The sequence below is a fragment of the Theropithecus gelada genome, unplaced genomic scaffold (assembly GCF_003255815.1).
Source record: "Theropithecus gelada isolate Dixy unplaced genomic scaffold, Tgel_1.0 HiC_scaffold_15883, whole genome shotgun sequence".
In the NCBI taxonomy this organism is placed as follows: Eukaryota; Metazoa; Chordata; class Mammalia; order Primates; family Cercopithecidae; genus Theropithecus; species Theropithecus gelada.
This window is the reverse complement of record NW_020257640.1, coordinates 3,448,646-3,471,478: the sequence shown is the minus strand read 5'-3', so window position 1 is coordinate 3,471,478 and position 22,833 is coordinate 3,448,646. Positions and strand designations below refer to the sequence as shown.

Sequence of the window (22,833 nt, the reverse complement as noted above, 5' to 3'; positions counted from 1 at the left end):
GAGGACAATGCCTGTACCTTAACGAAACTCTTACCTCACACCTCTACTGCGCATACAGAAGTGCTTGTTCCAGCAAAGCCAGGAAGAAGTCAGAGATGGTTTGGCCCAGCCTCTCACCCTGCTGGGAAAGCCAGTGTTCCAGGAGGCTGGAAGAGAATGCAGCTTTCATGATAGACAGCAGGCACTTCTGCGGGTCCCACAACGCTGGTCTGGGGTAGGTGCCATGCCGGAAAACAGGCAACAGCAACAACGGGGAAAAAAGAGCCACTCCGGGTGTAAATAAGTATAGGAGAAATTAGGTTCAGCAAAAACAAATATTTCTTTAAAAATATCTTTATAGAAAATGAAATGTGTTTATTATTTAAAAATTAAAACACTGAAGAAAAGTACCAAATCCTAGTTGAAAAAACATTACCGAGAATCTCACCACTCCAGAAATAACTATCATGAACATTGAACTATCCGTGCAGATACCTCTCTGTGCTTATGTACAAAGAGGAGAAAGAGGAAGGCTGGCGGCATACACTGATGCAGAGACACAGAATACTACAAGAAAACCTGGATCATATGATATGTAAAAATGCTGTTACTTGATATTGACTGAAGAAAAACAAGTGAAGCTAAAAGGAATTGGTGGACTTCCTTGGTATATGCAATATTCATTCCTAAAATTTGTTGCTGAAATTAAGAAAAGAGATCATGAGAGCGTTAAGAGGTCAGGGCCACTGTCTTCTTCATCTGTGTGCCTCATCTTCAACTGGAATCTTGGCCGTGGAAAACGGGAACAGCATGCGTGCACTCTCTCCCTTCCCTCTTGGAACTCCCGGCTTTGTCGTACCCTTCTATGTTGTCTATAGCATTTATATTCTCTTTTGTGACCATGAATGCCGTAGCTCTTTAGTTTCTATTGAAATGGAGCCACAGATTTCACCTCTATTCTTCATTCCATGTTCTCTACATTCCCAAATTCTTCACTTGGGTTTTTCTGGCTGTCTGGATGCTGTCACCTAGTGGCATGTTAACCAGAGGCTCCTGGGGCCGCATGCCTGAGTGCCCGCATGTTTGACAGTGTCTCTCTGCTGTCTGCAATCTTGAAAGACAACCTGGTGAGGTATAACAGTCTTGGTTTCCAACTTGGTCTGTCTCAGAACTTGGTGGACCTTGCTGATTGTCCCCGGCTTTGGCTTTGCTAGGAATTTGGAGGCTGGGCTGAGTTGTTCCCCATCGAAGGTGAATTCTGGATGCCCTCAGAAATTTTATTTTTAGTCTTGAGGTTAAGCAATTCACCAGGATATGTATTGGTGTTTTTCTGCATCATTTTTGTCCCCTGGAACGTGGCATGTCCTTTTGATCTGGAGAAAAATGACTTTTGTTATTTTGGGAAATATTTCAACTCGTAAAACCTTGAATGTTTTCATGTTCTATTTGCTTTGTTCTCTTCCTCAGGAATACCAATTATGTGTGTATATTGGTTCTCCTTTGCCTTCAGTATCTATTATCTGCTTTAAAATAACTTCATTTTGTGTGGATTTCCCATTCCTACCTGCCACATCCTTACCTGTGTTTTCAGTGTGTGTGTGTATGTGTGTGCACATATGTGGTATTTACATGAGTGTGATGTATATATATGAGTGCGTGTTTATTGTTGTTCTTTTGCTGAAGTTTCCACCTCAGTGCCTGTGTTAGTCTGTGTGTTGCTATAAAGGAATATCTGAAGCTTGGTAATTTATTTTTTAAAAAAGAGGTTTAATTGGGTCTGCAGGATGTACAGGAAGCATGGTGCTGGCATCTGCTCCTAGTGAGGCCTCAGGAAGCTTCTAACTATGTCAGAAGGCAAAAGGAGAGCAGACAGTATCAGATGGTGAGAGAGGGAGCAAGAGAGAGGTGGGGAGGTGCAGGTTCTTTAAACACCAGCTCTGATGTGAACTCACGGCAAGAACTCACTCATCAGCAAGAGATGGTGCTCAGCCATTCATAAGGGATCCACCCACATGACCCAACACCTTCCACCAGGCCCCACCTCCAACAACGGGAATCACATTTCAACATGAGATTTGCAGGGGACAAACATCCAAACCATATCATATGGTTCCTTTTTCCATGCATTTCCTGAGCTCTACCAGTTCTCTTTTCGTCTCCTTCGAGTGTGTTCTTACATTGCTTCCTTGAATTCTGTTGACTGTTCCTGTGACAAGGCCATACTGTCTGTTTTCTTTAAGACTCTGGTGAACAACCTGTGTCCTGAGGTTGTCCTCTTATCATGTGTATTTTTTTGAAACAGAGTCTCGCTCTGTCACCAGGCTGGAGTGCAGTGGCGTAATCTTGGCTCACTGCAACCTCTGCCTCCCGGGTTCAAGTGATCCTCCTGCCTCAGCCTCCTGAGTGGCTGGGACTATAGGCACCCCCCACCACACCCGGCTAATTTTGTTGTTGTTATTGTTGTATTTTTAGTAGAGATGGGGTTTTACCATATTGTTCAGGCTAGTCTTGAACTCCTGACCTCGTGATCCACCCTCCTTGGCCTCCCAAAGTGCTGGGATTACAGGTGTGAGCCACCGCACCCAGTCATCATGTGTATTCTTTATGTGATTTTGTTTCTGTTCCTCTCCTCCTTCAAAAAGTATTAATTTTTAATTTTGCAGTTTACATGTACAGCACCTGTGGTGTTCTATTCAGCACTCTGCTTAATGTTGAGTAGAGCCTGCCACCAGCAAAAGAATAATGTGGAAGAGCGATAATAATTTGAAGAGCTAATGCTTACATCATGCTTACCATGTGCCAGACACTACTCTGGATGCATAAACTCATTTAATACCCCAACAACTCTTATGAAGTGGATTCTATTATTCTGTCCACTTCGCTGATGAGGAAGGTGAGGCACGGAGTGTTATGCAGGTTGCATAAAGGCACACAGTTGGGAAGCAGCAGAGCTGGGGTTGCAATGCAGGGAACCCAGCCCCACAGTCTGTGTGTTCAAGCCCTCTGAGAGAATGTCTCCCATCTCTGCTCAGTGGTCACGAGGGCTGGTGGCTCCCAGGAGAGTCACCTGTGCTGTGTACTGCTGTGCAGTGGTGATGACTCTCCTTTCTCCCTACCAGGTCACTTTCAGCACCTTCTGAACTGGGTCCAAGGTCACGGACAGCGGGCATGGTGTGGCAGCATAGCTGCTTCTCCAGCCCCTCCCCTGCTGGTCTGTGATGCCAGGGTTTGGTCTCCTTTACCTCTGTCCCTGTTCAAGGCCCAGCCGTACTCCTACATTTTGTCACCTTAACCAAAGAGTAGTTGGAGACTTTTCCAGGGCTGTGACTCTTACTTTAGGGGAAATCTACACCTCTTGGTTCTCGGCATGCTCCCATGTTTCAGTTTACAGGAGTTGGTAGTCGTGCTTTCTATTGTGCTTCAGGATTATAGCCACTTTCCTATTTAATATATTTTTTTCCTTACCATTTTTATCCTTCTTTTCCTTATTGTTTTGTGATTTCAAAGAAGGGTAGTTGAGCTGAAGCTTTTCTTCACCATCTTTTGCCAGAAATGCTCTGCGCTTGGTTTCTGCAGGGCTCCCCCGCTCCCTGTGGTCTTACATTCTTCATCCGTCCGTTCATTCCATAAGTAACTACCAAGCGCCTGCTGGGCATCAGACACTGGTATAGGCATTGGGTACTGCAGAGAGCAAGACAGACCTGGTCCCTGCTGTGTTGGAGCAGAGATGCCAATGGGGGCAGAGATGCAGGCCTGCAAACAAAAGACGTTGTCCAGAGTAAAAATGGTGGTGAGAAAAATAAGACATGATGATGTGACCAGACGACTGCTCTCGACTGGGTGATCGGGAAGAGCCTCTTGGAGGAAAAGTCATGTCGGCTTAGACCCAGTTAAAAAAAGGCACCAGACTTGGGAAGAGGGTTTCAAGCAGAGGAGGCAACCCACACAGGGCTGCAAGGCTGGAACAGGCTCGGCAATGGCTACATTCAAGGGAAAGATGAGAGCCCATTGTGTACAGGGTGTGTGAGCAAGGGGAGGAGTGTGCGAGGCCTATTGGAGAGGCCGGAAGGGGTTCAAGGAGGGTGGGTGTTAGGATTGGCTTCTGAACAGGGTGGGAGTCTCCTGTTTGAAGTGGAGGGTGGCATGGCCTGACGCATATTTTAAAAGGTCTCTTTGGCTCCTGAGGGGAAGGAGGGTTGGAGTAGCACAAGGTGGGCGCAGGAAGGAGCTGAGGTTGGCTCAGATGGGTGGTGACCTTGGAGATGGTAAGGGATAGATGGTGAGTGAATGGGCTCCAGCAGTGGGTGGTTGGGGGTGCGCTCCACTTCCTACAGCTCCTGGAGCAGGTTCTGAAGCCCCTCCAGTTTGTCTTGCCCTCCACGGGTGCCGTCTCTGTAATGTTAGACACCAGTGCCTCTGTGCTGCACGCATTGCTCCTGGCCAGCAGCTTATATACTTGATGGAAAGGGAATTCCTGGCCTGGCTTAACGCCCCCAGCATCCTCTACTTAGACTCCTTCTCCACATCCCCCCATCAGCACAGGCATAGCCCTCAGGTTGTCTGGTCTTGCTGCCAAGGTCTGCATTTTGGATATTTGATGTACAGGGATGAAATAGAAAGTCAGTAGATTCCGAAAGACTTGATTTTACCACTTATGTCTAGTTCCAGTCAAAAAAGCTTACTGGAGGGAGAAAGGAATAAAAGATTAAAATAAGTTCCGGGGATTGTTAGCGTCTCAGTATGTGCACCACACGTGTCTTCATCTGCTGTGGCTGAGCAGGAGTTGTTCTTCCTGGGAAATTTAGACATGAACCGGTATCCAAAAGCCCTCGGGGCTTCTCTTTCACCTCTTCACGATAAGTCTCCAGGCCTGTGTTTTAAACTACACTTTGTAGAGGCCACTGAGTCCTTGTCTTCTGAGCTGTAGATTGCCTGCACTTGGCACTTTTGTGGAGCAAAAGGAAGACCTGGTGCTTTGGGACGCTCATCCCAGTGATTTGGCATCGTGAGGCAATTGCCTCTTCCTGTGTAAGAACTCAAACGGGTCAAGTGTAAGTTTTTCAAGGAAATATTTCTTCTTTCTGATATTTTAATGACAATTTAATACACAATAAATTGTTACTTATTTTATTTAGCATAAGGATTGGGAAGGCCACATTTATAGGACACACACTATGTGCCAAGCATTATCCCAGACCCTGTACATTATTTTCTCCTTCAAGCCTTGTCCAGTTTTACAGATGAGAAAACTGAGCCTCAGCTAAGGCAGCCAAGCTGAGTTACACAGTTCATGTATAATCAAGCAAGGACTAAGTAAGGGTGTGTGTGGTGCTGGGGCCTCTCTCTCGCCCACACTCCCTGGGCAGCAGCAGGGGCTGGGGAGTGTGGCCACTGTGAGTGGGATGGTCGCCCTCCCTTCTGTAATCCAGTGAATCGAAAGCATGGTTAGAATGTGGATGATTTTAAAGCTAAATAGCTATTAATTTCCCAACATTAGCTTTGAGAGATCAAGTAGTTTACCCAAAGTCACCCAGCTAGAGGAACCCTAAATCTTGGAATATTAAAACCAATATTTACAACGTCACCAGTACAGGGTGTCCGGGTTCTTGGCACTTTGAACAAGGAATTGGACAAAATGCACAAAGCAAGGAAAGAATGAGGCAACAAAAGCAGAAATGTACTGAAAACAAAAGTATACTCCACAGGATGGGAGCCAGCGAGTATAGGGGCTCAAGAGCTGTGTTATAGAATTTCCTGGGGTTTAAATACCCTCTAGAGGTTTCCCATTGGTTACTTGATGTACACCCTGTGTAAATGAAGTAGTGACCACCAGTCGGAGCCTGAAGTGAAGTAACAAACTTAGACTCCTATGCTTTGGTTGCTTTCTGCAATCAATCAGAGATACTTTCCATTTTCCATCTGCCATGCAGAAAAATTACAAAGGGAGTAGCCTCCAGTCCTTTGGTTACTTAGGTGCGGAGAGTTGGGGTTTTCCTTCTGATTTAGTTCTAGGAGGTCAGCGTGAATCGGCCTTAGGTTCCTTGTGTCTCCAGAACCTTTTCTGCCTCAGGAACACTGTGTGGATTGAACGGCTCTATGACAATTTAGGGAGAGTGATCTGTACTTTTTGAGATCTCTGAAGAAAAAATTATTTTAAAATTAAATAATTTTACGGTGCTAGTACAATGTTGTAGTAACACTGTCTGGACATGGGAAGGAAGAAATTTTTTTTAATGTTCCCCATCCTGGGCCTCACTGCCATAACAAGTAATGTGCTTTTGTTTTTCCATCTCCTTTCAATAACTTTTCATGTTAATGCACATGGTTTGTATAATCGTAGTCCAGGTGAAGACACGGTGGTATTTACCATTATATTATTTTTCAGTACTGTTACTTTTTCTTATGATACCCATCATATTGATCAACTAGGGTGTTCTTAGCCTTCAGTTGATTTCTGAGTTTTTTCCTCTTCTCTCTGTCTCTGCTCACCACCCTCCATGTCCTGTGATTCAACATTACCCCTGGTTATGTTAAGGGTGGTGATCTGAAACTGACCCAATGAAATTGGCCTAAAGTGTAAAAGAGCAATTTGGGCTTGTCTTTTCTTTTTTTTTTTTGTTTTGAGACGGAGTCTCGCTCTGTTGCCCAGGCTGGAGTGCAGTGGCCGGATCTCAGCTCACTGCAAGCTCCGCCTCCCGGGGTCACGCCATTCTCCTGCCTCAGCCTCCTGAGTAGCTGGGACTACAGGCGCCCGCCACCGCGCCCGGCTAGTTTTTTGTATTTTTTAGTAGAGACAGGGTTTCACCGTGTTAGCCAGGATGGTCTCGACCTCCTGACCTCGTGATCCTCCCATCTCGGCCTCCCAAAGTGCTGGGATTACAGGCCTGAGCCACCGCGCCCGGCCTGGGCTTTTCTTAAGGAGATAGTCATTGTTGGGGGTGGGGGTACCCTTCTCACTTTAAAAGCGTGAAACATATTCTCCTTTGTCGCACTTTTAGTTTTGGCTGAGCAGTAAGCAGTAACTCCTTGGCACGCCTTTTACAGCTGCTAACATTTGATGATCCGCTGCTCCCTGTTAATGGAAAAAGCAGTGTACTCTGGTTGCCTAGACTACACCTTCACAGTGTGCTTTATGTATTAGGTCTGAGCTGGCAGCACTTAAAAATAAATCAGCCAGGTCAAGGCAAACATTAATCCTTGCTTCCAGAGCTTGTCCTTATTTTTTAAGTTAATGAACTAGAGCAGAAGCAATAGAATGTTCTTATTTTAGAGCCCCAGATCAATTTATGGGCTAAAGGGGGCTATTTTCTGACCAAGTGGGTGGTCAAAGTATTGAAGCCCCACACATGATGGAGAGTCACAGTTTGTCTCCAGCTGGTCTTAGGTTGGCTGGTGGACCCCGGGTCTTTAGCTGATTCCCTCCTCCCTGCAGTGGATTCTAGGGTCACTAGTGAGTATCACTGAAAGAGTTTGACTTCTGCTCTCAGGAACTTGATGAAGACCTGTTTCTGAAGCACTGTGCTGGGGATCCAGGAAGATATGAAAGCTATGGGGCTGGTGTCTGCCTTATGAACTTGATATCTAGTTGGGAGACAGGGAAACTTTGAAAGGTAACACATTAAGGGTACGCGAGTTCAGTAGGGCTGACAGAAGGTTCCTGTGGAGGGAGAGGCATGGATAGTTTGGTGAAATATGTAGGTTGATATAGGCTTTTAAGTTTGGGTTCATTCACTCATTCAACACGAATTTATTGAGCTGGGAATGCAGTAATGAGCAGGTGCCTGCTTTCCTAAAATTTACACTCTAACTAGGAGAAGGCAGATGGTAAATGCAGTAATTTCCGGGAGTAGGATGAAGCTAAAAGAAAATCTGGAGAGAGCTCTTCAGGCCTAGGGAATTGCAAGTGCCGAGCCAGTGCAGAGTGCAGAGCCAGCAGGAGCCAATGATAAGAGATTAGAGCCAAGGCTCTTTCCTTCTCATACCCCTGCTCCCACCTCTTCTCACAAGGGGGGCCTTTCCTTTCCACCCACTTGCTTCCCCATGCCCTGTTGGTATTCATGTCTTGACTTTGTATTTTATGTTCATTTGTTTATGTTTTGCTGTCCCCAACTAGAATGTAAACTGTGAGATCTGGGATTTGTTTTGTTTATTGCTCTAACTCTAGTGCCTTAAACAGTGCCTGACACACAGTAAGCACTCAATAAGCACATGAATGGGTGAAGGAAAGGCCCATGTGGTTGGGCACAGAGAGAAGGGAGGGTCGCACAAGATTCAGGAAGCAGATGAATGTAAAGGAGGACGTGTATAGGGGACTGTGCAAGGCCTCCGCAGGGACGGTGGGAGGACCAGATGCACAGGAGCAGGTGGTCTCATCTAGAGAGCAAACCTAAGAGCCTTCATTGGAAGTCAGAGAGAACATTTGTCCTCCAGTTTACATTCTAGTTGGGGACAGCAATAAGCAAGTCAGTAAGTAAATAAATAAATAAATAAATAAAATTGATCCTCCCTTTCTTCTCTTTTTCTCTCCACATTTGTTAGCACTTACTATGTTCCAAGCACTTACTATGTTCCAACCCCTGTCGGCACCAGAGATACAAAAGGATTAGGCATGGTGTGATATTTGACTCTGGGGAGAATAGCAGTCCATCCTAAAGATTTGAAAAGAAAGAATCAAATTATACAAAAAAAGAAGTGAATTGTTTGGACACAAACTTGTATGTGTGTTCCTAGCTTTTCCTGTTGCTTATAGCATTAATATTGACATCTGGTAATTTGCGGACAGATGATAGTTCTGGGAGTTCATGTCTGAATCACTAATGCAGACTGATATGTATATATTTGTAGAAGTGATGCAATCAAATAATTATTGTAAAGGATGAATGTAGTAATTAATAAATAAGATCAATGTAAACATGCAGAAGTTGATTCACACGTATTTAATGAAAAAGCTACATAAGGATAATGGAAATACTGTACTTGTGCTTAGCATGGGAAGAATGTCCAGTTGGCCCTTGAACAGCATGGGTTTGAACTGCATGGGCCCACTTATATTCAGATTTTTTTTCAATAAAAGTCAAACTGAGTGTGTCTGCCTCTGCTTCCACCTCTTCTCCCTCTACCACCCTTGAGACAGCAAGATCAATCCCTCCTCTCCCTCCTCCTCAGCCTATTCAACATGAAGACAAAGAAAATGAAGACCTTTGTGATGATCCACTTCCACTTAAGGAATAACAAATATATTTTCTCTTCCTGATCATTTCCATAATAACATGTTCTTTTTTCTGGTTTATAGTAAATAATACATACAACATATATAATGTGTGTTAATTGACTGCTTATGTTATCATTAAGGCTTCTGGTCAACGGTAGACTAGTAGTTAAGTGTTTGGGAAGCCAACAGTTATGTGTGGGTTTTCAACTGTGTGGGGAGTCAGCGCCCCTAACCTCCGCGTTGTCAGAGAGTCAGCTGTATTCGTGTGTGTGTCAGCCTCTGTGACTGGACTTGGCAAGAAGAAAGGGTATCACATTTTCTCATTTCTTTCCTCTCAGGAATAATTCCGGCTAATGGGAAGATGACTGTGACTGTTAAGTTTACACCCTTCCAGTATGGGACTGCACAAATAAAAATGCAGTTATGGATTTCACAATTCAACTCTCAACCGTACGAATGTGTCTTCACCGGAACATGCTATCCCAACGTGGCCTTACCGTATGGCATCTTTGCAGTGTTTTTGTTTATTCTTAACCCTTTCTCGAAAATCCAAGTCTTCCTTTCTTCCATTCTGTCTTTCTTGTAAAAGAATGTCCTCAAAAGTGTATTTAAAATGATGAGCCAACATAAAATATACTTTAAAACATAACCGAAATATAGAACATATCTATGCTGGTTCCTGGAGTTGCTTCTGACAAGAAGGGAAGAAACAAGAAAAAGGGATTTTTGAGGGACACGTTTTTTTCACTGATTACTACTGATGCACTGTTTGAATTGTTTACCATATGCATGTCTTATTGCCTATTCAAAAATTTGTACAATAGGGCTGGAACAACATAAGTGTTTTTAAGGTTTCCATATAGTATTTCAATTAACTGAGTCCCTGATGTTTGCAGTGCCTGTTGCAAAGCTCAGTGGGAAATGGGCCACAACCTCAAGAGACCAAAATAAGTCATATTACAAGTGATTTCACATGAGGCAGAGACAGAAATGTCTGAAAAACAGAAATGTTTGGAAAACACAGGAGGTTTTTCAAAGCACCATCAGACTAGTGAAGATGTGAAGTGGGATTAAGTTGTACTTCAAAACAAATCCTTTCCGAACTTCCATTTCCATTTGAATATGAGCTTGTACTTTTACATCTCAGTACCTCTGGTTAACATCATGATTTTTTCTTATACCCATGATTTTTATAAAAATTAAAAGTTGCTGGGCGTGGTGACTCACACCTGTAATCCCAGCACTTTGGGAGGCTGAGGCGGGCGGATCACCTGAGGTCAGGCTTTCAAGACCAGCCTGGCCAACATGGTGAAACCCTGTCTCTACTAAAAATGCAAAAATTACCTGGGCGTGGCCACGTGTCTGTAATCCCAGCTACTTGGGAGGCTGAAGCAGGAGAATTGCTTGAACGCGGGAGGCAGAGATTGCAGTGAGCTGAGATCACGCCACTGCACTCCAGCCTGTGTGCCAGAGTAAGACATCGTCTCAAAAAAAAAAAGTTGTCACAGTATAAATACTAATCTTAGAAGATTCTGACAATTATTTTGAAAATGATAGGGAAATATCTTGCTTTTCCTCTTCTTTGCACATGGATACTCATCACATATTAACATCGTTAAGCATATTACAAGTGGAGTAGCAACCTTATACCAAAATATGAACTCACTCCATGATATCTTAGATATTTATATCATGATTTTTCTTCCTAAAAATTCGAAGCAGCCTGAGTCAGCTGTAGGGTATTAGTGTGGCCTGCTGAACCCAAATCCTGCAAATAACCGTCATTGAAATAAAATCACTCAGGCAACAAACAAGTAGAACAGAACACAGATTTTAAAACTACTGATTTTTCTGGTGGCAAATAACCAGGTGAGCAAAATGGTGTTTGCCACTTCACATCAGGTGCTACAATACTCAAATGACTTTCTTAAAGACATCGTATGAGTGCGATTTTTATTTGTATTTCCTTCCATAGCTGTGTTTTTACATGCACAACAGCACTGTATGACAGAAGCACCATACAGATGCAGGCTCACGCTATTTCTAAATTACTATGTTAGTATCTTATTTAGTATCCTCTTGACATTTTCAAGGACTATGTCTTAAGATCTGCATGTCTGTCAGAACTGCAAATAATATTATAACATATAAATTCTACCATGAAGGGAAAAAAAACTGGCTGTAGTTTCTGAACAGGAAAAAATACTGGCTGTAGTGTTCTCTGAAATTTTCATAGATTGCTTTCTTCACTTCATTATAGAGTGTGTGATAGACTTACTCATGTCTAAATTTGGCACTGCCAAATTCCACATGTAACTGATTTATCATTTTCTTAGACCTCTTCATTTCCATCATCAACGTTGAGGATACTGTTTAGGAGGCTGCTTTTTAACATCCCCAGGTTTAGTTGCTCCCCAGTATTTAACAGCAGAAGTGGTGTCAAGGCTCCACTGAGATGGGGATGCTGAACCTCAGTTCGCTACCTGGCTAAGCACCTCACCCTGCACATCAGAGCATGTTGGTGGGTGTGAGTCTCACCAAGGGACAGGTTCTCCCATGCCCTGGGTTGTGCATGCTCTTACATGAGAGACGTTAAATTTGAGGTTGCTAACATAAGTTCCATACAGTGCAACCAGGCCTGTTCAGTGGGTGCTCAGCAAATACATATTAACCGTCAGAGTGAGTGAATGTTCACCTATTTTTATCTTATTTTTGTATGGTCACGGAAAACAAGTGTTTATCCTATAAAACAAGTGTTCACACGTGGATGCTTAAAGAAATGCTTCGCCTAAACTATTATGCCAAATTGGTCCTGAACAAATAAATTTAAAAATGGTTATTTTCAAAATCATAACTTTGTCTTGTGTTGCGGAAAAATATAACTATTAAGATAAAAACAATTTCTAAAAAAGAAAAAACGAAATGCTTCATAGGTAGCGTTTCTGAATAGAACACAGTTTTACTGCATCTCATAATAGATAACCTGAATAGCTTCTGCAGGCTATTAGCTGCACTGTCTCTAACTACCCATGTCCAAAGTCAGTTTCTAATTACAGAAAAGAACCCAAACATTAATCTGAATCTCTTTTTGAAATATCTTGCTACAAACAATTGCATAATCATTCTTTTACTAGGAAGATAAATCAAGGTAAGATTTTTTTTTAATGTAATAAATCTAGCTATTGAAAACCAACAGGCTGGAAATAGATTATGCTAGACCTTGAGAGCATTTTTCAGCATGTCACGTTTTCAGTCAGTATGTTCTGTAAGAATGTAAGGCAATGCAACCCCAGCACTTTGGGAGGCAGAGGTGGGCGGATCACAAGGTCAAGAGATGGAGACCATCCTGGCCAACATGGTGAAACCCCGTCTCTACTAAAAATACAAATATTAGCTGGGCGTGGTGGTGCACGCCTGTAGTCCCAAGCACTCGGGAGGCTGAGCCAGGAGAATCGCTTGAACTCGGGAGGGAGAGGTTGCAGAGAGCCGCGATCGTGCCACTGCACTCCAGCCTGATGACAGAGTGAGACTCTGTCTCAGAAAAAAAAAAAAAAAAGATTGTAAGGCAAAACAACCATTGGTGGGCTCTTTTGATATCTCTGATTATACTCTAATACACTAACATCACATTTATTTTAGTAGACCACTGTTGAGGCACACGTTTATTTTCAGTTTAGATATAATAAGGGACTTCAAGTTGTGGTGGTATCAGAAGGAACATACAAAATTAGGAACCTTGAGTTAATGACTTATTTACTAATTTAACATTTGTTTAAACCTATAGATTAGAAGAGTTTGAAAGGTTCAATACTCTTTCTAAGAAGGTAAACCTTCCTCCAGAAAAAGCAATGATGCATATAAATTTTCACCGACCACCAGCGAAGCTGCAGCCTCAGAAGGTGAAGGTATGGTGGGCCTTGTCCTCAGTGTGATGAAAGGGTGACAGAATGGCAGAGTAATTGATTTCCCTATTGATTTGGTCTCTTAGGAAATTGAGTACCAGAACCTCAGATTTCCAGTAGATTTATCGAATCCATTTGCTGTGGCAACTGTTTTAAACCAAGAACCAGGAAAATTGAAGATTAAAGAATTAAGAGAAGGTAACCAGTTGATTGGCCATAAAGCAGCCCCTGAGCCGAATGTGAAAGAGTTACTGCTTGTCATACTGATTACCTATGAAAAACAAAATTCGGTTAGATTGCTGTTATGCCTCGCCATTAGAAATGTGTTTTTCTCTCTGCACATGACTTTAATCTGATTACTGGTATAAACATTGTCTGCTCCTGCCTTCAGTTTTGGACCAGGGCACTGAAATTTCAAAAACGAGACAGATGAAGGAGGCACTCTTTGAACAGAAAGTCAGACAGGACATTCACGATGAGATGGAAAATCATCTTAAGTGGTAAATATTGAGCAATTATTTGTATCAAGTGACAGTACAGTTGTTTTTAGATGATGATCTTTTATAAATGAGAGACAGTAAAATGTAATAACGTTTTAGGTACTTTGGAGAATTTAATGATTGTTTCTCTGCCAGTGGTCCTTCCACTTCAGTAGGAAGTTTCTATTAGGAATAAATATATGTGACCAAACCACGCTGTTTCCTAAATGTGACCAGTGGCAGGACCGGAGTGAATTGTGGGAGATGCTCCCTGCTCCTGCTGGCCACTCTGCTGGCACCCCTCAGCCCAGGACAGATCTGGGTGCCTTGGTCACCCCAAATCACACTCCCCTCATCCTCTACCTCAACCAGGAGCCCCTGTGCCTTGGGCTGTGTGCCCCAGATGCCTTCTGGGTAGCCCAGTGGGGTGAGGCTCTGGGGGGTTCCTGATGGAGGTTTTAAAACTGAGATGTGAGAATTCTTGTGCTTCTGTGCCCAAACTGGAAACTTTTTCACGATTTTTTTTTAACCAGATCAGACCAAGCATATGCACATGTACATATTTAGCTGAAAAGTAAATTTTTTTTTTTTTTGAGAAAGGGTGTCACTCTGTCACCCTGGCTGGAGTGCAGTGTCACATCATGGCTGGCTGCATCCCCAGCCTCCCAGCCTAAAGTGAACCTCCCACTTCAGCCTCCCAAGTAGCTGGGAGCACAGATGCACACCACCACGCCCAGTTAATTTTTTTTTCTGGTTTTTTTTTTTTTTAGAGATAGGGTCTCACTATGTTGCCCAGGTGAGACCCGATCCCCTGGGCTCAAGTATCCTCCTGCTTGACCTCCCAAAGTGCTGAGATTACAGGTCTGAGCCACTATGCCTGACCTAGAGTAAACTGGGCTGAAAAAGAGACTCTTGGAGAGTGTCATTGAGAGGCTGCCTTCTCCATGACCCAGCCTCCACCCCTCCTGACACATGAGAACGTGACCTCACCTGAAGCCCTCTGAAGGTGCTCACTGGGCTAGTCCCCTGTCTCTGGGGAAATGGCCCTTGTTTCCAACAGAAATCCTTTCTGCCTCGGCTTACGTCTATAGTTACGATTCTGCCTCAGTTAATGGGAAGTACTCCAAGGAACTGAAAATTTTATGTTTATAAACACCTTTTCCCTATTATGAAAAATAGGTAGGTCATCACTGTAGGAAACCTGAAAACATGTTTTTTTACATATAAAGAAGAAAAAAAAAATCACAGTGATGCCACCACTCAGCAGTGACCAGTGACCACTGTCAATACTGGGGTTTTTGTTCTTTCTATGCGTCTCTGTATCAGACCTGAAATCACATCCCAGATCCCATTCTGAATGCTGTGTTGTTCCTTTAATATTTTTCCCAACTTTTTATGTTGAAAGATCTTAAACCCACATATACTTGACCTCGGTTCACTAATTGTTCACATTAGGACACATACACACTCCCCTCACTCCACACGCATGCACACACATATCTGCATGCACCTTTTCCCCCGAGCCATTTGCAAATAAATTGCAGACGTCAGGAAGCTTCACGCCAAAATACCTCAGCATGTAGCTCCTAAGAACAAAGACATTCTTCAACATTATTGTAATCACTTCCAAGAGATTTCACACTGATACAATAATATTATCGAATAATCAGTCTATAGGCAAATTTAGCCAGTTGTCCCAAAATGTACTTTATACCTAGTCTTTTAAAAATATTTATTTTAAATTTTATATAAATAAAATAGAGACAGGGTTTTGCCATGTTGCCCAGGCTGGTCTTGAACTGCTGCCCTCAAGCACTCCACCAGCCCGGGCCTCCAAAGTGCTAGGATTACAAGCGTGAGCCACCACACCTGGCCTATACCTGGTTTGTTTTTGTTTTGTTTTTGAAGAGAGGTATCCAGGGTCCAGTCGAAGATCATACCATTTGTATTTAGCTTTCATGTCCCTTTAGTCTCCTCTAACCTAAAACAGTTCTCTAGAACATCTCTCTACCTCCACTTTAAAAATCATAAATATTATTTATTTAAGACATGTGCTAGGTTTTGTGATGAATACAGTGCATATTAATTTATTTAAATTGTGATAAAATTCATCATTTTAATCAGTTTAAAGTTTATTGTGCCTAGGTTTTTAGTAAATCCACAATGCTGCATGACCATCAGCACTACCCAATTCCAGAACATAGGCATCACTAGAAAAAGCAACCTCATACCCGTTATCAGTCACTCCCCACTCCCCACTCCCCACTCCCTGAAGCCGCTGGCAACCACAATCTACTTTCAGTCTCTATGGATTTGCCCACTCTGGACATTTCATATAAAGGGAATCACATAATACATGTTCTGTCATGACTGGCTTCTTCCACTTAACATGTTTTTAAGATTCATCCACATCATAGCATGTGTTAGTACTGCATTCCTTTTTAAGGCTGAATCATATCTCATTGACTGGATATGCAACATTTTGCTTATTCATTCATCAGTTACTGGACATTTCAGTAGTTTCCACTTTTTGAGTATTATGAATAATGCTGCTATGAACATTTATATGCAGTTTTTTATGTGACCATATCTTTTCAGTTCTCTTAGGTACATACCCTAGGAGTGGAATCGCCGGGTCATATGGTAACTCTATGTTTAACTTTTTGTGGTGCCACCAAACTGTTTTCTATGGTGGCTGAACCATTTTACATTCCCACCAGCAACATATGAGGGTTATGGTTTCTCCACTTGCTCAGCAATACCTGTTATTTTCCATTATTATCATCATCATCATAGCCATCCCAGTGGGTGTAAAGGGGTGTATTGTTGTGGCTTTGATTTATATTTCCGTAATGATTTAGAAGGTTGAGCATCCAAGTGTTGTTACTCATAAATATTTAAGATAAACTTCATTTTGTAGAACACATTATTCGTCTTAGTTATGCTGCTGAAGCCTCTATAGCTTCTGTATCCCATGTGTCTCCTCCAGCAGCTCAGCGTTCCTTTTCAGTTTTGGAATATAGTGAAATATTCCATCCTAAAGTTGACTCTGGTATTCTGACGGGTTGTGGACACCGTTGTTTTTTTTTTTTTTTTTTTTCTCCCCAGGCAGGTGCACCTTGGTAAAGATCCTATGTCTTTTAAACTTAAAAAAGAGCTTACTGAGGAGTGGCAAAGAGCATGCGCCAAATATAAGGTCAGAGTTACTGCTAATTTGCTATCATTTGTTTCACTAGATGTTTTTAAATTCCTACTATCTGCAAGGTGCCAGGTGGAGGAAAATCCACAGTTAAGTTGGGAGTGGGAAAGGCTGATGACAAGTAAATTGTCAACCATAAATCAAGACTGGCTATAAGTGTCCTATAGTAAGTATTGTGGGGATGCAGAAGCCAGAGAGGAGAGAACACTCATCTGATTGGGATGCTTCCTGGAAGACCTTGTATAATTTTTTTAAAAGTAGTAAAGAGGACAAAGGCATTCACATGGAGGAAATGACTCAAATTCGAGTGGGAGTTTTGAGTCGGGGTCCCCTGTCCCATGATCTGCAAAGCGTGAAGACAAAAGAGACCCAAAGTTGGTAACCAGGACCCACATCAGAGACAGATGCAAATGATAGTCCCAAGTCAGAGTCCCTCAAAGGGGCCGAGCAGAAAAGGGAAACTGGTCTGAGGGCACCACACCTGAGGTTCCAAAGTAGCACCTGTAGGTTCAGGGATGGGAACTGGGGACTGTGCAGCACCCATGGCCTCACCATGCTTTGAAGATGGTTGTTACCTACACAGCAGCTGCAGAGAACACTGAGGACAAGTCCACAGTGGCTAAAACACAAGATACACATGGGCCAGAGGAGACAGGAGTCGGCTGGGGCTCTGTGTCTGAATTTAATTGGTAGGACTTGCAGAACGATCACACATTATATGAATTGGCTCAGGTTGGACATAACAAAGTACCACCGACTGGGTGGCTTAAAACAACAAAAATTTATTTTCTCATAGTTCTGGAGGCTGGAAGTCCAAAATCAAGTTCTCAGCACGTTTGATTCCTTCTGAGAGCCATGAGTGAAGGATCCGTTCCGGATCTCTCTCCTTGGCTTATCGGTGGCCACCTTCTCCTCATACCTTCGTGTGGTCTTCCTCTGTGTCTGTGTGCTAATCTCTCATATAAGGACAGAAGTCATACTGGATTAAGACCCACTCTAACAGCCCCATTTTAACTCGGTCACTTCTTTAAAGACTCCATTTCTAAATACCATCACATGCTGAGTTCTGGGGGTTAAGGCTTCAACATAGGAATTTCGAAGGGACACAATTCAACCCATAACACAGATTTTTGAGCCGGGGAATGCGAGATTCAGGTAGACTGACTTGGCAGCAGTGGCTGGAAGGGATTGGGGAAAAACATTTCTTGTCAGATATGAATATGTTTCACATAGAGAATGTACTTTTCTTTCTAGAGTTGGAGTCCAACTAGATATTTAAATAAATTTCTTATTTTTCTTCATTTTTCATAAGACAAACAAAAGAATATAAAATCATTACATTGGTAAATCTTTGCATTTAGAAAAATCACATATAAGATGTGCATTTAAATTTAGTTCCACGTGTTCAGATTCTTTGCATGCTCTCTTAAAAACAAAACATCAAGTATTTTCAGTCAACCCCACAGTGGAATGCTGTTTTCTAACCTTTTTAAAGGTGAAGTGGGCACAGACATGCCCAGATCAGTCACTGTGGGCATTGAGGCTGTGGCTGCGGGCAGTATCAGCCAAGGAGCAGTCCCATCTTAAGCATGGCTCGTGGGGCAAGGAGGATGAGCAGGCAGCCCAGACACCTTGGACTATGGGAGATCAAGTGTCTCAGGGACCCCATTCTGTGTGTCCAGGGGATTTCATCTGAGAGCTGAGTCCTGGCAGGTGACCCAGTGGCATGGAACTCCTGGAGGAGTTCCACCCCAGGTATATGGTGGAAACCAAGAGGAGCAATGGTGGGGGAAGGAAGGAGCTGGCCTCAGAGTGGGATGGCACAGCCCTCAAGGATGATGAGCTTTTACTCATCATCATCAAATCAGCAGTGTCTTAGTAAAGATATAATAAATCTCCCTTGTCATTATTCTAGCTAATGATCTATTTGCCAGTCCCTTCTTTAAATTGCCTATTTTATTTTACTCTTAATGCTGGTGGGGATCTGGGTCTCCCCATGAAATTTGTACTTTGAACTTAATGTGCTCAGTCTCAAATTCAACTTCCTAATATGTGCTAATCAGAGCTAGGCAGCTTGCCACCCTGGTGACAATAGCATGCCTCTCTTATTTCTGAATAGGGTGTTAATGTGATGATCAGAATAGATTTTTTCCAAATAAATCCTTTAAAATTTTTATAAACAGTGTACTTAAGAGCCAAGCTGGTTTTTGAAGTTACCCAACAAACAATTAATAGAACACACAGATAGGCAAAAACTAACACCATCTGCGGAGTACGCAGTCCCCTTTCCCACCTGGGCAGACACATATAGACACTGACCCCAGCCCAGCCAGCCTACCCCAGGAGTCACTGTTGGCTCCTGAGAATAAGAAAAAGGGCCCAGACGCCATCAGGGAAGCAGGCAGGTAAGGGAAGGAGAGCAGCCTGGGATGACTCACCTCCGGGGAACCGCAGGTCACTTTCCAGCCCGGGAAGACCTGTCAGCTTCCACCACCCAGGAGAAGGGAGGAATCCCCACATGCCTGCCCTAAAACCTGACGCCGGGATAATCAACTTGAGCTTAAAACTTTACTGGGACGTTAAATGTCTTTTTAATGAAATTTGTATACTCCCATAGTTACAGTTTCCTAAAATTCTTTCTATGAATGTTAAGCGTCTTGGAAATGATTTCCAAAGACACTCTCTGTTAGTTATAAAAAGAAGGTATCTACTCGGGAGGCTGAGGCAGGAGAATGGCATGAACCCGGGAGGCAGAGCCTGCAGGAACCAAGTTTGCGCCACTGCACTCCAGCCTAGCCTGGGTGACCAAGTGAGACTCTGTCAAAAAAAAAAAAAAAAAGAAGGTATCGAGTCTGTGCTTCGATCAGAGCTCCCTATGTTTAAACAGCGTAGTCATACTGATCTTTTTTGCCTACTTGTGTTTCACCATTTCTAATGAGAACGTCATGGGTGGATTTGGTCAATTGCTTAATGGGTTTCTACAAGTTTTAAAGACAAAGTTTTGTGCATTTATATTCAACTTAAATTATTTTGATGATTAAAAACCCAGCTAGATAGAGGAGATCCTATTTTGGATGAGGAATTTCAGCGACTTAAAACAGAAGTTAGCCAAAAACGGGTCATTCGCAACCAAGAAGAGGTGGGTAACTTTCCTTTATCTAGAATCTGATTATTGGCAGCTCTTTAAATGCTTATTTTTTAAAATGCTAAACGATTTTATAGAAATCCTTTACCAAGAGATATTTAATACTTTTTAATTTGCATAAATTTTCAGAATGTTCCCATATTTTTGCAAGTAAAGCATCAAAACTTGTAATTCATGTTTCTCTTGAAATGAACAGCATTCTATACTTTGGCCACTCCTTTTCATCCCTCTACTTTCTTGTTTTGGGTCTCCTTTTTTGTTTTCCTTCATTCTCTAAACCCCTGTCCACAGGTCGTCAAGGTGGATCCCTGGGCCTCTGTTCATTATCCCCCTTCCCTTGGTAGAAAGGACACAGAATCAGAAGTCAGAAGCCAGAGTTCTAATTATAACTCTATGACAGATTTGGGACCTTGGCAAGCCTCTTGGCTGTGGTGCCTTACTGTTCTCAAATGTAAAATGAGCACTGTGGCCCCATCCACCTGATTATCTCTGTCTTGTAATATTAGTTCATTTTCACACTGCTATGAAGAAATACCCAAGGCTTGATAATTTATAAAGGAAAAAGGTTTAATTGACTCACAGTTCTGAATGGCTTGAGAGGTCTAGGAAACTTACAATCATGGCAGAAGACGAAGCAAACACTTCCTTCTTTTCATGGTGGCAGGAATGAGAAGAATGAAAACCAAGCCAACGGGGAAGCCCCTTATAAAACCATCAGATCCTGTGAAAACTAAGTCACTAACATGAGAACAGGATGGGGGAAACTGCCCCCATGATTCAGTTATCTCCACCTGATCCCTCCTATGACGTGGGGATTATGGGAACTACAATTCAAGATCAGATTTAGGTGGGGACACAGCCAAACCATATCATTCTACCCCTGGCCCCTCCCAAATCTCATGTCCTCACAATTTAAAACAGAATCATGCCCTTCCAACAGTCCCCCAAAGTCTTCACTTATTCCAGCATTAACTCAAAAGTGTCGGTCCAAAGTCCCATCTGAGACAAGGCAAGTCCCTTCCACCTATGAGCCTGTAAAATCAAAAGCAAGTTAGTTACTTCCTAGATACAAAGGGAGTACAGGCATTGAGTAAATATACCCATTCCAAATGGGAGAAGTTGGCCAAAACAAAGGGGCTACAGGCCCCATGCAATTCAGAAATTCAATAGGGCAGTCATTAAACCTTAAAGATCCAAAATGATCTCCTTTGACTCCATGTCTCACATCCACATCATGCTGATGCAAGAGGTGGGCTCCCATAGCATTGGACTGCTTTGCTCCTGTGGCTTTGCAGGGTACAGCCTACCTCCCAGCTGCTTTCACAGGCTGGCATTGAGTGTCTGTGGCTTTTCCAGGTGCACAGTGCAAACTGTCGGTGGATCTAGCATTCTGGGGTCTGGAGGATGGCAGCCCTCTTCTCACAGCTCCACTAGGCAGTGCCCCGGTGGGGACTCCGTGTAGGGGCTCCAACCCTACATTTCCCTTTGTACTGCTCTAGCAGAGGTTCTCCATGAGGGCTCCACTCCTGCAACAAACTTCTGCCTGCACATACAGGTGTTTCCATACATCCTCTGAAATCCAGGCAGTTTCCCAAACCTTATTTCTGGACTTCTGTGCACCCACAGGCTCAATGCCATGTGGAAGCTGCCAAGGCTTGAGGCTTTCACCCTCTGCAGCCATGGCCTGAGCTGTACCTTGGCCCCTTTTAGCTATGACTGGGACACAGGGCACTGAGTCCCAAGACTGCACAAAGCAGCAAGGCCCCAGGCCCAGCCCACTAAACCATTTTTCCCTCCTAGTCTCCAGACCTGTGATGAGAGGGGCTGCCATGAAAACCTCTGACATGTCCTGGAGACATTTTCCCCACTGTCTTAGTGATTAACATTTGGCACCTCGTTACTTATGCAAATTTCTGCAGCTGGCTTGAATTTCTTCTCAGAAAATGGGTTTTTCTTTTCTATTACATCATCAGGCTGCAAATTTTCCAAACTTTTATGCTCTGCTTCCCTTTTAAGCATAAGTTCAATTCCAAACCATATCTTTGCGAATACGTAAAACTGAATGCTTTTGACAGCCCCCAAGTCACCTCTTGAACACTTTGCTCTTGAGAAATTACTTCTGCCAGATACCCTAAATCATCTCTCTCAAGTTCAAAGTTCCACGGATCTCTAGGGCAAAATGCCCCCAGTCTCTTTGCTAAGACAAAGCAAGAGTCATCTTCATTCCAGTTCCCAATGAGTTCCTCATCTCCACCTGACACCACCTCGGCCTGGACTTCATTGTCCATATTACTATCAGCATTTTGGTCAAAGCCATTCAACAAGTCTCTAGGAAGTTCCAAATTCTCTCACATTTTCCTTCTTCTTCTGAGCCCTGCAAACTGTTCCAATCTCTGCCTGTTACCCGGTTCCAAAGTTGCTTCCACATTTTCAAGTATCTTTGTAGTAGCACACCACTCCTGGTACCAATTTACTGTGTTAATTCGTTTTCACTCTGCTCTGAAGAAATACCTGAGGTTGGGTAAATTGTAAAGGAAAGAGATTTAATTGACTCACAGTTCCACATGGCTGGGGAGGCCTCAGGAAACTTACAATCATAGCAGAAGGGGACACAAACACATCCTTCACATGGCTGCAGGAGTGAGATGAATGAGAACCAAGCAAAGGGAGAAGCCCCTTACAGAAACCATCAGATCTCTTGAGAACTAACTCACTATCATGAGAACAGGATGGGGAAAACTGCCCCCATGATTCAATTATCTCTACCTGGCCCCTCCCACAACAATGGGGATTATGAGAACTACAATTCAAGATGAGATTTGGGTGGGGACACAGCCAAACCATATCACTGGTTAAAAGTCTAACTTCTAATTTTAACAAGGATAAAATTCTAATCTCCCACCTCCATCATTCTCACT

The 22,833-nt window shown here is 43.1% G+C and overlaps 1 protein-coding gene across 1 annotated transcript in view; it reads left to right on the top strand.

The window, feature by feature from the left end:
• LOC112617115 (cilia- and flagella-associated protein 221) overlaps positions 1 to 22,833 on the top strand; it is a 110,798-nt gene that overhangs the window by 43,167 nt on the left and 44,798 nt on the right. The window contains exons 8-13 of the mRNA XM_025373834.1: positions 9,529 to 9,688; positions 12,975 to 13,095; positions 13,179 to 13,290; positions 13,484 to 13,592; positions 16,680 to 16,767; positions 19,820 to 19,909. Of these exons, the coding sequence (XP_025229619.1) occupies positions 9,529 to 9,688; positions 12,975 to 13,095; positions 13,179 to 13,290; positions 13,484 to 13,592; positions 16,680 to 16,767; positions 19,820 to 19,909 (680 nt within the window). The remainder of the gene's footprint in view (positions 1 to 9,528; positions 9,689 to 12,974; positions 13,096 to 13,178; positions 13,291 to 13,483; positions 13,593 to 16,679; positions 16,768 to 19,819; positions 19,910 to 22,833) is intronic.